General features: G+C 40.2%; 1 protein-coding gene across 4 annotated transcripts in view; it reads left to right on the top strand.

The window, feature by feature from the left end:
• The window catches only part of ADAMTSL3 (ADAMTS like 3), a 793,440-nt gene that overhangs the window by 544,368 nt on the left and 233,120 nt on the right, over positions 1 to 15,952 (top strand). For all 4 annotated transcript variants that reach the window (XM_077263637.1, XM_077263634.1, XM_077263636.1 and 1 more), the window contains exons 10-11: positions 1,304 to 1,415; positions 6,458 to 6,596. In XM_077263637.1, the coding sequence (XP_077119752.1) occupies positions 1,304 to 1,415; positions 6,458 to 6,596 (251 nt within the window). The remainder of the gene's footprint in view (positions 1 to 1,303; positions 1,416 to 6,457; positions 6,597 to 15,952) is intronic.

Raw genomic sequence — 15,952 nt, 5'->3', positions numbered from 1 at the left:
GAAATCGTGGCGATGGGGAAAATGGCTTGTTCTTATAGGGCGAGGACATGTGACATATACAGCCAATCACACATGCCCTTGCTTGTGTCCATCACATGCACTTTGCTGTGTGTGTGTGCACTGCTGATAGGCTTAGAGACTGCACCGCCCCTCTGTAAATGCGGGAAAGAAAAAAAAAATGGCATGTGAAAATCAAGTTAGGCTTTTGGTGAACGAACAGTTATCGAACAGAAACTCGAACAGCCGAATTTTAAACAAATTGTTCGAGTTCGTCGAAACGACTCGAACACGGCCCAAAATAGCTTGAATTTGAAACTCGAACACCGCTCATCTCTACTTATTAGTGATAACATACAGTAGGATAATAAACAAGCCTTCACACACATTATAATTATCTAAATAATCGTGGCAAATAGCAGCAATTGGCTACCTTCTTAATAATGTCACAAGTGGGGGACTGTGGAAACAATGCATGTTGAAATACCACAATGTCATCAAGATCAACATTCATTTTTATGATGGCAAAAACAGTTATGCACATGATCAAAGTGTTTTATTTCTAATCCTTCAGTAAATTCACCTATTTACAGTATGTCATTATTTACTTACTCACTTATATAGAGCCATTATTTCCATAGCATTTTACAGACATCATCTTTGCTGTCCCCATTGGGGCTCACAATCTAAAATTCACTATCAGTATGTCTTCGGAGAGTGGGAGAAACCGGAGAACCCAGAGGAAACCCACACAAACACGAGGAGAACATACAAACTCCTTGTAGATAGGATTTGAACCCAGGACCCTAGTGGATCAAAGCCACAGTACTAATACTGAGCCACCGTGCTGCCATACTGGCAAAGTAGCAATAGAGAAATGAAAGAAAAGGTGACTTATGCAAGGTTAGGTCACAGAGGAAGATTATGTAGAAGCATAGATAAGATATGGGGAGAGAATAAAGATGTAAGCAATGAATTGGAGAAAAGTTTTTGAGGAAGCCAGTGGTTGTATGTGCTAAAATATGTGGTCTGAAGACACAAGAGTACTATCAAAGATTTTTTTCCTAATTCGGGAGCCTCGTAAGAATTGGGAAGTGTGGAGCCAATTATTATGACTGGTGGCTGAGAGGTAAATATTAAATGATATGTGGGCATTGACTTTGACTGCCTGTGAGTGACCCTAGTGAAAGGTTCTTCAGTGCTGTTACCGTTTCTGACGTAAACTCTATGGTGACGTATCAGTGTGTGTTAAAAATTAAAGCAGAATAATATCAATATTAACACTTTGACACAAAACTTTTTCCAGACCAGGTATGTTTCACCGAAAGACAGTGTGGTGCAGTTTTTCTTCTACCAGCCCATTAGTCACCAGTGGAGACAAACAGATTTCTTTCCGTGCACTGTAACCTGTGGGGGAGGTGAGCAACTCAGAAACAATTTTTTAATTTTATTTGAAGCACAGAAATGATGCAATATTTTAAGAATATGTATTTCCATTTATATATGTTCCATCTACACCCCCCCAAAAAAAGTTTTAAAATCATGGAAATTTCTTATGGTCCAAGAATGGTGTGAAGAATAATTTAATTTAGTCGGTGTACAGTGATTCCTTTCAGATCCCAATTTTCTCCATTTACTATTCTGGGGGGTAATTTCATCAAGAATGATTCATAAATGAAGATTGTGTTGGAACTCTTGTTGACGTCAGTAAAATTTACCGAGCCAGCTTACTGTAAAGCACAGAAGCCGCTTGTACTAATTAGGTACTCTGTTTTAGACATGACAGAGCAACAGATGACCAGATGAATAAAACCATAAATGTCTTTGTAATGTTTGTACAGACATTACACAGTATGTTACTTTTTCAGACTTACATTCCATAACAGCATACTACTATAGTTCTCTTATTTCACTGATAAACATATGGATTTGCTCAGGACAGACATGAAGAAATTCTGAGCCCCATATATACAAGGAGTCTGGGATCTCAGCCACCGCCCTCCACACCCCATTATGTTCAGGTGTACAAGACAAGTAGGAGATACATCAGTGCACTTCGAAAAGGAGAGGGCCGCATGCATGCAATTCTGAGTCTGATTTGTTTGGGTTAAAATGTTTTTCCCTTGAACAAAAGTACATTTGAATCAATAGATCTTGGTATAAAAGTAAGTTCTAAATTTAGATGTGTTAATAAAATGCTCCTGTGCTGAGATAATGTTATAAATGTGCCCCTGCTATCTACCATTTAATGGCTGGAATATGGTCGGCTTTCCGCAGCTCCTTGCCACAGGAGGAAACAAAAGAGAGTATACAGACAGGACAGCATGGGATTGCAGCTGATTCTTTCTGTGAGGTAAAACATTGCCTTGGCTGCTTTAAAACAGTGTTTCTGAGGACATTTCTTATGGGCAATGGCTTTTAGTATACACTCTACCTAGAGCTAAAGGGATTATCTCACAAATAAAGCTCATTTCAATAAACGGATCTTGGAATAAAAATAAGTTCCACAATTGAGATGTGGAATTTGTTTTTTGAGGTAAAACATTTCTTTCTGTGAGGTAAAAAATGTCTCTGCCAGTTTTCAAACAGTTTTCAAACAGGCAGGGAGATGTTTTACCCCACAGAAAGAATCAGCTGTGATCCCCTGCTGTTGTCTATATAATCTTCTGCTTTCTCTCCTGGTCAAGAGCTGTGCCAACAATGTTCCCACACGTTCACACAGCCATTACACAGTACACAGCAGGGGCACATTTATAATATTATTTCAGCACATGAACATTTTTAACATTGTTTTAATTTGAAGATCTATTGACTAAAATGTACTTTGTTTGTGGGAGTGTTACCCCAAAAATATATAATATATTAGCTAGATAATTATTTTTACCATAGCCCATTTGGTTTCCTCTATGTCATAGGCATTCAAAGGGACATATCTAATAGATTCAAAAGGCACCGAAAAAAGAAAAATTCCATTAACTCCATGAGTCCATGCACTACCCCCTCATACCTTGCACTAAGCATACAACCGTAGGGTAGATTTACTAAGCAAAATGCGTCAAATTATCAGAGCGTATTGCACCAAAAACACTGATGCACAAGCCTTGCACCAGATTTGTCATGTGTTTTAGACATTTTTTACTCCTCGCTCGACAGTTCTTCAAAGTTTCTAGAAATGTGAATGTGGCTAAATGAAGTCCTTAAATGCCGCAGAATTATAAATGATTTGTGCCAGAAAATGTGCCAAATTGTATTATAAATGATGCAATCATTAAATTCTTATTAACAATAAATATAAATAATATGTGCCAAATTGTCTGAAAAAAATTATGTGTCTCAAAATTCTGGTGTAAAGGGAGCAAGCCAAGATGTTTCATTAGATGGAGAGTTATCTAATATGTCACGTAAGTTGTGCCAGAATCACAAAATGTGCCAGAATTGCTCCAGAATAATAGCACAAAATACTGGTCTAAAGTAGGGCTGGACAATTAATTTTCCCAAAGGTTCCTCATGAAATACTGTGACTGTTTTGTAGGGCTGAACGAACTGCCTGAACTTAATTCTGCTCCTTATTATTGTTTTATATTAGTTTTTATTACTTAATATTCAGCATATTTAAGTTTCTTGACTAGTTATTACTGCTAATAGGTGTCACAATAGGGTTTATTATAACATGTACAGTATTTTTAACTGTAGATGTAAATCTAAACCATATAATTTCCTGCTTTTTATAAAGTTTATATATATATAAAAATTTGCATTGAAAATAGCCGGTAAAAATCCACCTGCTCTAGACTTTGAAATAGAAGCAAATAGGCTTACAAAAATTTTTTGGGAAAAAGGATATAGTGAGGAAGGGTTGGAAGTTTCAAAAGGTATTGCTTTGACAAAATCCCGGCAGGAGCTCATTAATCCTATTTTTAAACCAAGGGATACAATGGAGTCTATCCCCATAATAACGCAGTATAATACCAATTCAAACATTCTCCGCAAAATAGTAAAAAAACACTGGCATATACTTAAAGACGATAAAATCATAGGGGATAAAATTACCATCCACCCCCATTTTGTATACAAAAAATCCTGTAATTTGGGTAACCTTATTGCCCCTACTGTTCAGAATAAGCCTCCTTCCACACAACCTACTTTTTTTTAGAATATACAAAAAGGTTTTTTCCATGCCACAAGTGTAGCATGTGCAAACAGACCACAACGCACAAACAAATAAATATTGAAAAAGGGGACAAAAAGTTTGCAATCAAAGATTTTATTACGTGCTCTACACTAGGGGTGATATATACTATAAAATGCCCATGCAAAAAAACTTATGTGGGGAGGACAAAACGGCCCTTGAGAGTGAGAATTAACGAACACATCCGTAACATTAAGAATACATTTCTGGGCCACCCACTCTCTAAGCACTTTATAGAACACCACAGTGGACTAGTACAGCACATGGAAATAGCAGGTATTGCAATAGTACATCACCAATAGAGAGGAGGCAATTATATCAAAGCCATGTCTAGAGCAGAGACAAAATGGATCTTTCTATTGGACACCGTTGCACCTAGAGGACTCAATAATGTAGTTGAACTTTTTGGCTTTCAATGATCAATCTAATTGTTGAAGGAGATATAAGAACTGTTACTTGGGGCAAGGAGCATCCCTGAGGAAGGAGACAGACGTCTCTGAAACGCGTTGGTTATTGGTCCTTACCACGACCCGTACACATCTTCCAATCACAATAGCGGTCACGTGACTCACTACGTCACACAGGTCCTACAAACGAGCCACGCTCACCACTCGCACCACACGCAGCGTTTGTTCACCTGGATTCCGCTTTCTATCTCAAGTCTTGGAAGGAATGGCTGCCACCGGCTGGGGCAGCTATTCGCTATTATCGTAAGGATCTTATTCACTCCTATTCATCCCGCCGTTGATCAGCAGCAACTTGGTACACTATCTGGCTTTTGCACCAGTAGTAAGAATTCACTTATTTATCCCAAACTAAATGCAACGTACTTTTATTGCTGGTGCACTATATGTCAGTATATGACAAATGTCTGTGGGCTTCTTTGTGTTGTAAGCATTAGCCAATCATACTTTCACTAAGACCCACTAAGATGGATTGAGTGTGGCTCTCTGTGGATTTTTACCGGCTATTTTCAGCGCAAATCTGTATATATATACGTTTTCATTTTATACAACTTGGTGGGGTAATTGTTTGATTCGCAGCAGAATATTTGGCTGTTTGACACTTTGCGCCACTTTTTTTTACACATTTTCACTTTTTTATAAAGTTTATATACAGCAGTAAATCATACTGCTCCTGTTTTTCGATCCTTATATTTTGAACAGCATACGCACAGGCTCAATAATGGAAGAGGGAGCTGATGGCTCTCTGTTCCATCATTGTCTTCACCGGTATCTTCATCCCAAGGATGCAGATATCACGGAAAGTGAGACGACGGGGAGAGGGTGGCTGCGTGGTGCGGGATGCCACTGCATAAAACTATTTGGCTGTCGCAGTCCGTGGGCTGCCCTGAAACAGCACCACATGCGGCCGGTGGGCCGCACTTTGCCCAGGTCTGGTCTAAAGTAAGTTAACTCAAAGGTGGTGTAAGAAAGAAGTGTCTAGGAAGAAACGTCAAATCTTAAAAACAGCTGGAGCCACAACTTCTGCTCTTGTAGTCTCTTTTTAAGCAATCAGTAATAACAAATCTCTCCCAGTTTATTACTTTTGCCTAGAATATTCTTTTAACTGCGGTCAGCCCTGAAGTTAGATAATTTGGAGAAAGGTTAGCATTTAGCAGATGCAATAGAAGGGAAGCATGATAGGGTTAAATGCAGTGTTGCAATAAACAAAATCTGCAGGAATCCAGACTGCATTAGGCCTAAATATAAGAAGTTACATTTTTTTCTTACCTCATTTTAATAAAAAATAATTATACAAAAATGAAGGGGAACTGGGGACACATTTACATGAGTCTTCAAAGAAAAACTGCCATCAAACAGATAAAGCTGGAATCCTATTTAAGTCACAAAAAATAGCTGCACGTCAACAGTAAAATAAGTCTTCTTACAACTAGTCAAATACTCCATTTATACAATACAGGCCTCTTTTCTCACTAGTCTGGAGCGGAATTCCACTGTAGAGAAATTCTGTCTGCTGAGTACAGGAAACACATGGTCATGTCATTATAACAGCTTGTGCATGACAGCCAGGCGGACTGCGCGGGCCTCGGCTGTGATCAGCTGTAGTCGCAGAGCACCATGGGATTTGTAGTTTTAGTTCTACTTCAGAAACTGGTGAATGAATATAAATTATAGTGTGAATTAGCAATGTGTGTACTTGTAAGAAATCTGTGGAGTAATCTGTGACCGCCCAAGGGACTACATCCGCCTAAGGCATCTAGTAAGTCATGATAAAAGCTTCACCTCTTCCTCTCTATTGTGCTTCCAGGATATCAGCTGAACTCTGCAGAATGTATTGACATCAGATTTAATCGGACAGTCCCCGATCATTATTGCCATTACTACCCAGAAAACAAGAAGCCTAAACCTAAACTAAAGGAATGTAATATGGATCCGTGTCCATCCAGGTCGGTAAAACTACGTTTAGTGCGTAAAACTTTCCATAATGTGTGATGTGGTTGAGTAGATGTCCTGTCCTATCAGGATGTATGCAGCCTGTCACTGTGCCGGAATTCTAGAACATGTGGAGGAAGTAGAGCCTGACATGAAAACAGTGGAGGAAACACTCCAGAATATTTCCACCTCCTGCTCCATTTCTTTAATTCCATGCTAAACGCACCTCGGCCTTTACTTCTGACACATATGTGGTTAGCCTGAGGAAGTGCAAGGCATAAATCGTTCTTACATGAAACTTCTGAAGTAAGACCACCCCTGTCTGAGCATTATTGTCTGTAGGGAAACACACATGGCTGCTTAGTCAAACCAAATTATAATCCCATTCATTAGAATTTTTGCTGAATTTGGCTTTATTTGGGCAATCAGATGTCCAGACTGACTGCTGTTTCCTCTCAAGGAGGAGAACTTTAAATCCCTTGTCAATGCAGCTCTTACAGAACAGAACTTCAAGCCCCATCAATCTTTTGCAGCCATGGCTCAGGGTTCTCCCTGTCGTGTGTCAGACCCTCCACCCATTTTGTGACTTTACTGAATCCATAACTTCCTGTCCGATCTCAGAAGAAGCGTGCATCAGATGGGAGAGGCAGCATAACAGAGAACTGTAGATGAAGAAAAGTGATGATGAAAGACTCTTTGCTTATATTTTCAAGACTTTTAATTATGTTTTAATCTTCCATCCAATTTGAAAATCTTTAGACATCATTTCAGCTCTGAACTTCATGATAAATTACATAGTGCAGGAACAGAATGTGTTATTTTTTCTAAAAATGCTCAGATTTACCAGACATTGACTGAGGAAAATGTCACAAGAGGTATAATTCAATGCTGTTCAATGGATTGCTGATTGATAGCTTGTGTAAGAGGGTCTTCTAATGGTCATCTGAGGCAGATGCTACGGAAAAGAGGGATCATTTGTGTTGAAATTCTTTCTTGATGCTGGGAGTAATGCCATTGCCAGAGCATTTAGTTGACAGCTCAAGTATATGGTTGGCAGATTTTCTCAGATCATTCACATTGTCATTGATGGTGTCTGTTATTTGCTCACATCTATAATTCCTATACAGGTGAAGTCCCCCTACATGCTCATAGAAAGATCAAGGCTGTTAAAGAGCGTTAAACATTTATGATATATCCACAGAATCTCCACAAATGTTTGATACTTCTTGTACAAGACGTCCACCGACTCCATCCCTCCTGTCCAGGAAGCATGTACAAAATCTGCCGAGCAAGCATGCAACTCATATAGAAGTGAATGCAGCGAGGCTGGAGTGACTCAGGCCAACTCTGTTCTGGAGATTGGTGCAGGTCCTGTGGATATGCAATAAAGGACTACAGTATCATTGTAAAAGTTTAAAGAAACACTGCATGAAAATGTTTAATTTTGATCCCATTTAAGTGCATGTGGCGCACATAGTGCAGGTGTCAATATACTTACTGATTGGCTTTGCTTTTCAATATATACAGTATATATATATATATATATATATATATATATATATATATATATATATATATATATATATATATATATATATATATATATATAATCCAAAAAAGGAAGCATCACATCCAAGATAGTGAAAAAGTGAGGATCCTTTATTCACCAACATCAGCTATGTTTCAACTCTCTCTATGGAGCCTTTCTCAAACTTGGCTTGAGAAAGGCTCCATAGATGGAGCTGAAATAGCTGGTGTTTGCGAATAAAGAATCCTTACGTGTTCACTATTTTGGATGTGCTGACTCTTTTTTTGAGTTTCTATACTTTGACAGTTGTCTCTTCAGAGAGGAAGAGGACTAGAACTTTAGTGCCACCTATTGGAAGTAGCAATCCTAACAGTCCATGTCGACCCTTTAACGAGCCTTGTCACATGACTTAGGATAATAGCCAAACCAGAATCTCAATTTGCAGACACTGTGTTTCGGGGTACTTCCCCTCGTCAATGCAAAGTGGAGATCTGGTTTGGCTGATTGAGAGGCATCTGACCGGGATCCTAGAAGTATCATTTCTCCTTGCAGAGAGTGACATGATAAGCATGTTGAGGTGAGGAGACTTAAAGCCGCAATGCTCCTCTGGGAAATATGCAAATTGACTCTTCAGAGAGGAAGAGGACTAGAACTCTAGTGCCACCTATTATATAATATAATATACCTGTATAAACCTTCCGCAAAAGAAAAAGCCCCTGAGATACTACATCTCTTTGAGCTCCAGTGAGTTGATAATGGGATGAGTTGATTACCTTTAGCGTTTTCCTGACTCTCTTGTCTCTACCATTCAGAACATGTTTTTTTTTCTTTTGTTGGATGGAGTTCTGGTATGATATATTACTTTTTCAGTTCTGTCCTCTCTCCAGGTACTGAATACTTGTTTAAAAAATGTCCTCCACATCCTTTTTCAGTCATCCCTTTTGCAGTTTGATGTGTTTTACTGAAACATGGTTACGTGGCGAGATCCCAGACTCAAGTGTCTCAGTACCAGGATTTCACATGGTCCGGGCGGATAGAGACACTATGAAGAGCGGCAAAAAAAAGGGCGGAGGAGTTATACTCTACATAAACAATGGATGGTGCAACCAGGGGCATGTGACAGTGAGGGAGCGCCATTGTTGTCCGAACATTGAACTGCTAGCTGTTGGCCTCAGACCTTACTATATTCCTAGAGAATTCTCGCTTGTTATTGCAATAGTGTTGTACATACCACCAACTGCAAACCATGAGGCTGCAGGTGAAGTGCTGTCAGGAGTCATTGCTCGGCTCCAGATGAAACACCCCAACTCGCTTACTGTAATCTCAGGGGATTTTAATCGGGCTAAAATTTCAACTGCTCTACCTAAATTCTATCAATTTGTTAAATGTACAACACGTGACAACATTATTTTGGACTTACTCTATGCGAATGTCAAGAATGCTTATTCATCGTCTACCCTGCCGCCCTTGGGGAAATCTGATCACAATCTTATACTATTGTCACCAGTCTACCAACCTGTTGTTAGAACACAGCCTGCTACCATTAAAACAGTTAGAATGTGGAGTCCAACAAATGAACAGGCTTTGCAGGATTGCTTTCATCTTACAGACTGGGATGTGTTGCTTGGGACAATGGACGAGTATACAAATGTTAATGATGTGGTTGGTAGAGTGACTGACTACATTAACTTCTGCACTGATATGTTGGTGCCTGCTAAAAAGATTAGGTGTTTTGCAAACAACAAGCCATGGATAACAAAGGAATTGAAGCATTTGCTCAACAGGAAAAAAAAGGCATTTAAATTAGGCGACAAAGAGGAAATTAAAATGATACAGCATGAATTGAAGTATAAAATAAAGGAGGCCCAGAAAGCCTTCAGAATTAAACTTGAAAAGAAACTGTCCCACAATAATACCAGGGATGTTTGGTCAGGAATGAAATTACTGACTGGGCTTAAGGCAAGGTCTCATCACGGGGGAGGAAAACTGGACAAGGCTAATAAGATGAACGAGTATTTCAATAGATTTAGCAGTACATGTGTACTGCCAACTGGAAGTGGAGGGGAATTGGGTGCAAATTCTGCAACATCGATATTGGAGGAGGAGCAGACTAATTTTAGAGTATCTGAAAATGATGTGAGGATGCAGTTTAAGTCACTTAACATTGGTAAAGCAGCAGGACCAGATGGACTCAGCTCACGTGTCCTTAAAGTTTGTGCAGACCAGCTGTGTACTGTCTTTACACTCCTATTTAATGGAAGTCTACAAACACAGAGGGTACCTGTGTTATGGAAAACTTCCTGTCTGGTGCCGGTACCCAAGACTTCTTCTCCTGCAACCCTAAATGACTATCGTCCTGTAGCCTTAACATCTCACGCTATGAAGGCCTTGGAAAGATTAGTGCTTGCTCACTTAAGACCAGGGTTAACGCTTTTATTGATCCCCTTCAGATTGCTTACCGACATAGATTGGGGGTGGATGATGCTATTCTTTCCCTGTTACATAGTGTACATTCATTTCTGGAGACTGACGGAACCATGGTGCGAGCGATGTTCTTTGATTTCTCGAGTGCATTTAATTCCCTGCAGCCACCTTTACTATGCAAAAAGATGACTGATATGAAGGTTGAGGAGCGGATGAGAAATTGGATAACTGACTACCTATCAGATCGGCCACAGTTTGTACAGATGGGAGCAGTTGTGTCAAGCAGATTACTGAGCAGTGTAGGTGCCCCCCAGGGAACGGTGCTTGCGCCCTTTCTATTCACACTGTATACATCAGACTTTCAGTATAAATCTGATCTTTGCCACCTTCAAAAATTTTCGGATGACTCCGTGGTTGTGGGATGTATTAGGGGAGATCAGGGGGATGAGGAATACAGAAGGGTGGTGTCGAATTTCGTGGATTGGTGCAATGGTAACTATCTACAACTAAATGTTAAGAAAACTAAGGAGTTGGTGGCCAACTATAGCAGGATTAAGTTGGAATGCTTACCGATCACTATTGCTGGGCAGGAGGTAGAGCAGGTGGATAGTTACAAATATTTGGGGGTCCATTTGGATAGCAATCTGGACTGGAGATGCCACTCAGAGACTGTCTACAAGAAGGGGATGAGCAGACTGTATTTCCTAAGGAAACTGAGGTCTTTTAATGTGTGCAGCAAAATGTTAGAAATGTTCTACCAGTCTGTGGTGGCAAGTGCCATCTTTTTTGCAATCATATGCTGGGGTAATAGTGTGCGGGCCTCTGATGCTAATAAGCTGAATAAGCTTATCAAAAAGGCAAGCTCTGCTGTGGGCTGCAATCTGGACTCTCTTGAGGAGGTAGTGGAGAGAAGAACTCTGAAAAAGTGTATGGCAATCATGAACAATAATGCACATCCACTATATGAGCTATTCATGAGACAGAAGAGCACCTTCAGTAACCGGCTAATACTTCTGAGGTGTAAGAAGGAAAAATATAGGAAATCGTTTGTGCCAACTGCTATGGGAATGTACAACAATAACATTAGGGTTAAATCATCAAGGTGAATGTCTGCTTTATTCCTTCTACTTTTCAGTTTACCTGCGGTGTATGTCCTATTCTAATGTATAATGTCCTTCTGTCAACTACACTGTCATGTCAATTAAGTAATTCATTTTATGATTCTTATGATGTAAGTTGTGCTGCTGTGATACCATAATTTCCCACGGGATCAATAAAGTGTATCGTATCGTATCGTATCGTATCGTATTGTAGAAACACAAGGCAGAGATTGGGAACTGGATCTCATTTTCTCAGTCATATAATGCCTATGAGATACATTGTTTGATTGATAAGGCACCAAAGTCTGTAGACATGATATAAATGTCTACAGTAGGAATATTTCTTTAATTCATTTACAGAAGCACACCATGAAAACATTTAACTTTCGGTCCTGTGTTAGTTTATGTGGTGCATTAAGCGTGTGTGGTATATTAATATACTTACTGATCACCTCCGTCTCTAGGAGGTTGTTTTTGAATATAAAGCCTGTGAAACTCACATTGAGAAAGTATATAACTTGAAATTGAGAAAGTGACTCTGGTCCACACAGAAAATGCTGTGTTATCTGGCTAGTCTTTTTGGCAGTCATGTGGTGCAGAAGAATACCAGAATAGTGTTTATAAAGAGACAAAGAGGTGAACAGTAGGTATATTAACCCCTTTCTGTCATTGGACGTACTATTCCGTCCATGTGGGGTGGGCCCTACTTCCCAAGGACGGAATAGTATGTCCAGCGCGATCGGCCGCGCTCACGGGTGGAGCGCGGCCGATCGCGGCCGGGTGTCAGCTGCCTATCGCAGCTGACATTCGGCACTATGTGCCAGGAGCGGTCACGGACCGCCCCCAGCATATTAACCCCCGGCACACCGCGATCAAACATGATCGCGGTGTGCCGGCGGTATAGGGAAGCATCGCGCAGGGAGGGGGCTCCCTGCGGGCTTCCCTGAGACTCCCGCAGCAACGCGATGTGATCGCGTTGCTCCGAGGGTCTCCTACCTCCTTCCTCGCTGCAGGTCCCGGATCCAAGATGGCCGCGGCATCCGGGTCCTGCAGGGAGGGAGGTGGCTTACCGAGTGCCTGCTCAGAGCAGGTGCTCGTAAGCCTGCAGTGCTCTAAGTCAGATCGGTGATCTGACAGAGTGCTGTGCAAACTGTCAGATCACCTATCTGTGATGTCCCCCCCTCGGACAAAGTAAAAAAGTTTTTAAAAAAATTTCCACATGTGTAAAAAAAAAAATAAAAAAAAAATTCCTAAATAAATAAAAAAAAAATATTATTCCCATAAATACATTTCTTTATCTAAATAAAAAAAAATAAAACAATAAAAGTACACATATTTAGTATCGCCGCGTCCGTAACAACCCAACCTATAAAACTGTCCCACTAGTTAACCCCTTCAGTAAACACCGTAATAAAAAAAAAAAAACGAGGCAAAAAACAACGCTTTATTATCATACCGCCGAATAGAAAGTAGAATAAAACGCGATCAAAAAGATGGATATAAATAACCATGGCACCGCTGAAAGCGTCATTTTGTCCCGCAAAAATAGAGCTGCCAAACAGCATCATCAGCAAAAAAATAAAAAAGTTATAGTCCTCAGAATAAAGCGATGCCAAAATAATTATTTTTTCTATAAAATAGTTTTTATCGTATAAAAGCGCCAAAACATAAAAAAATGATATAAATGAGATATCACTGTAATCGTACTGACCCTAAGAATAAAACTGCTTTATCAATTTTACCAAACGCGGAACGGTATAAACGCCTCCCCCAAAAGAAATTCATGAATAGCTGGTTTTTGGTCATTCTGCCTCACAAAAATCGGAATAAAAAGCGATCAAAAAATGTCACGTGCCAGAAAATGTTACCAATAAAAACGTCAACTCGTCCCGAAAAAAACAAGACCTCACATGACTCTGTGGTCTCAAATATGGAAAAATTATAGCTCTCAAAATGTGGTAACGCAAAAAATATTTTTTGCAATAAAAAGCATCTTTCAGTGTGTGATGGCTGCCAATCATAAAAATCCACTAAAAAACCCGCTATAAAAGTAAATCAAACCCCCCTTCATCACACCCTTAGTTAGGGAAAAATTAAAAAAACTTATTTATTTCCATTTTCCCGTTAGGGTTAGGATTAGGGTTAGGGTTAGGGCTAGGGCTAGGGTTAGGGCTAGGGTTAGGGTTAGGGTTAGGGTTAGGGTTAGGGCTAGGGTTAGGATTAGGGTTAGGGCTAGGGTTAGGGCTAGGGTTAGGGTTAGGGTTAGGGCTAGGGTTAGGGCTAGGGTTAGGGTTGGGGCTAGGGTTAAGGCTACAGTTAGGGTTGGGGCTAAATTTAGGGTTGGGGCTAAAGTTAGGGTTTGGATTACATTTACGGTTGAGAATAGGGTTGGGATTAGGGTTAGGGATGTGTCTGGGTTAGAGGTGTGGTTAGGGTTACCGTTGGGATTAGGGTTAGGGATGTGTTTGCATTAGGGTTTCAGTTATAATTGGGGGTTTCCACTGTTTAGGCACATCAGGGGCTCTCCAAACGCGACATGGCGTCCAATCTCAATTCCAGCCAATTCTGCGTTGAAAAAGTAAAACAGTGCTCCTTCCCTTCCGAGCTCTCCCGTGTGCCCACACAGTTGTTTACCCCAACATATGGGGTATCAGCGTACTCAGGACAAATTGGACAACAACTTTTGGGGTCCAAGTTCTCCTGTTACCCTTGGGAAAATACAAAACTGGGGGAAAAAAAAGATTTTTTTATTTTTACGGCTCTGCGTTGTAAACTGTAGTGAAACACTTGGGGGCTCAAACTTCTCACAACACATCTAGATAAGTTCCTTGGGGGGTCTAGTTTCCAATATGGGGTCACTTGTGGGGGGTTTCTACTGTTTAGGTACATTAGGGGCTCTGCAAACGCAATGTGACGCCTGCAGACCAATCCATCTAAGTCTGCATTCCAAATGATGCTCCTTCCCTTCCGAGCTCTGCCATGCGCTCAAACGGTGGTTCCCCCCCACATATCAGGTATCAGCGTACTCAGGACAAATTGGACAACAATATTTAGGGTCCAATTTCTCCAGCTACCCTTGGAAAAATACAAAACTGGGGGCTAAAAAAATAATTTTTGTGGAAAAAAAACCTTTTTTTATTTTTACGGCTCTGCGTTATAAACTGTAGTGAAACACTTGGGGGTTCAAAGCTCTCACAACACATCTAGATGAGTTCCTTAGGGGGTCTACTTTCCAAAATGGTGTCACTTGTGGGGGTTTCTACTGTTTAGGTACATTAAGGGCTCTGCAAACGCAATGTGACGCCTGCAGACCATTCCATCTAAGTCTGCATTCCAAATGGCGCTCCTTCCCTTCCGAGCCCTCCCATGCACCCAAACGGTGGTTCCCACCCACATATGGGGTATCAGCGCACTCAGGTCAAATTGGACAACAACTTTGGGGGTCCATTTTCTCCTGTTACCCTCGGAAAAATGCAAAACTGGGGGCTAAAAAATAATTTTTGTGGGAAAAAAATTTTGTTTTATTTTTACGCCTCTGCATTATAAACTTCTGTGAAGCCCTTGGTGGGTCAAAGTGCTCACCACACATCTAGTTAAGTTCCTTAGGGGGTCTACTTTCCAAAATGGTGTCACTTGTGGGGGGTTTCAATGTTTAGGCACATCAGTGGCTCTCCAAACGCAACATGGCGTCCCATCTCAATTCCTGTCAATTTTGCATTGAAAAGTCAAACGGCGCTCCTTCCCTTCCGAGCTCTACCATGCCCCCAAACAGTGGTTTACCCCCACATATGGGATATCGGCGTACTCAGTACAAATTGTACAACAACTTTTGAGGTCCATTTTCTCCTGTTACCCTTGGTAAAATAAAACAAATTGGAGCTGAAGTAAATTTTTTGTGAAAAAAACTTAAATGTTCATTTTTATTTAAACATTCCAAAAATTCCTGTGAAACACCTGAAGGGTTAATAAACTTTTTGAATGTGGTTTTGAGCACCTTGAGGGGTGCAGTTTTTAGAATGGTGTCATACTTGGGTATTTTCTATCATATAGACCCCTCAAAATGACTTCAAATGAGATGTGGTCCCTAAAAAAAAATGGTGTTGTGAAAATGAGAAATTGCTGGTCAACTTTTAACCCTTATAACTCCCAAACAAAAAAAAATTTTGGTTCCAAAATTGTGCTGATGTAAAGTAGACATGTGGGAAATGTTACTTATTAAGTATTTTTTGTGACATATCTCTGTGATTTAATTGCATAAAAATTCAAAGTTGGAAAATTGCGAAATTTTCATAATTTTATCCAAATTTCCATTTTTTTC

The sequence above is a fragment of the Ranitomeya variabilis genome, chromosome 5 (genome assembly GCF_051348905.1).
Source record: "Ranitomeya variabilis isolate aRanVar5 chromosome 5, aRanVar5.hap1, whole genome shotgun sequence".
Taxonomy (NCBI): Eukaryota; Metazoa; Chordata; class Amphibia; order Anura; family Dendrobatidae; genus Ranitomeya; species Ranitomeya variabilis.
Note: the sequence above shows the minus strand (reverse complement) of the source record. Positions and strands in the feature narration are given on the sequence as shown.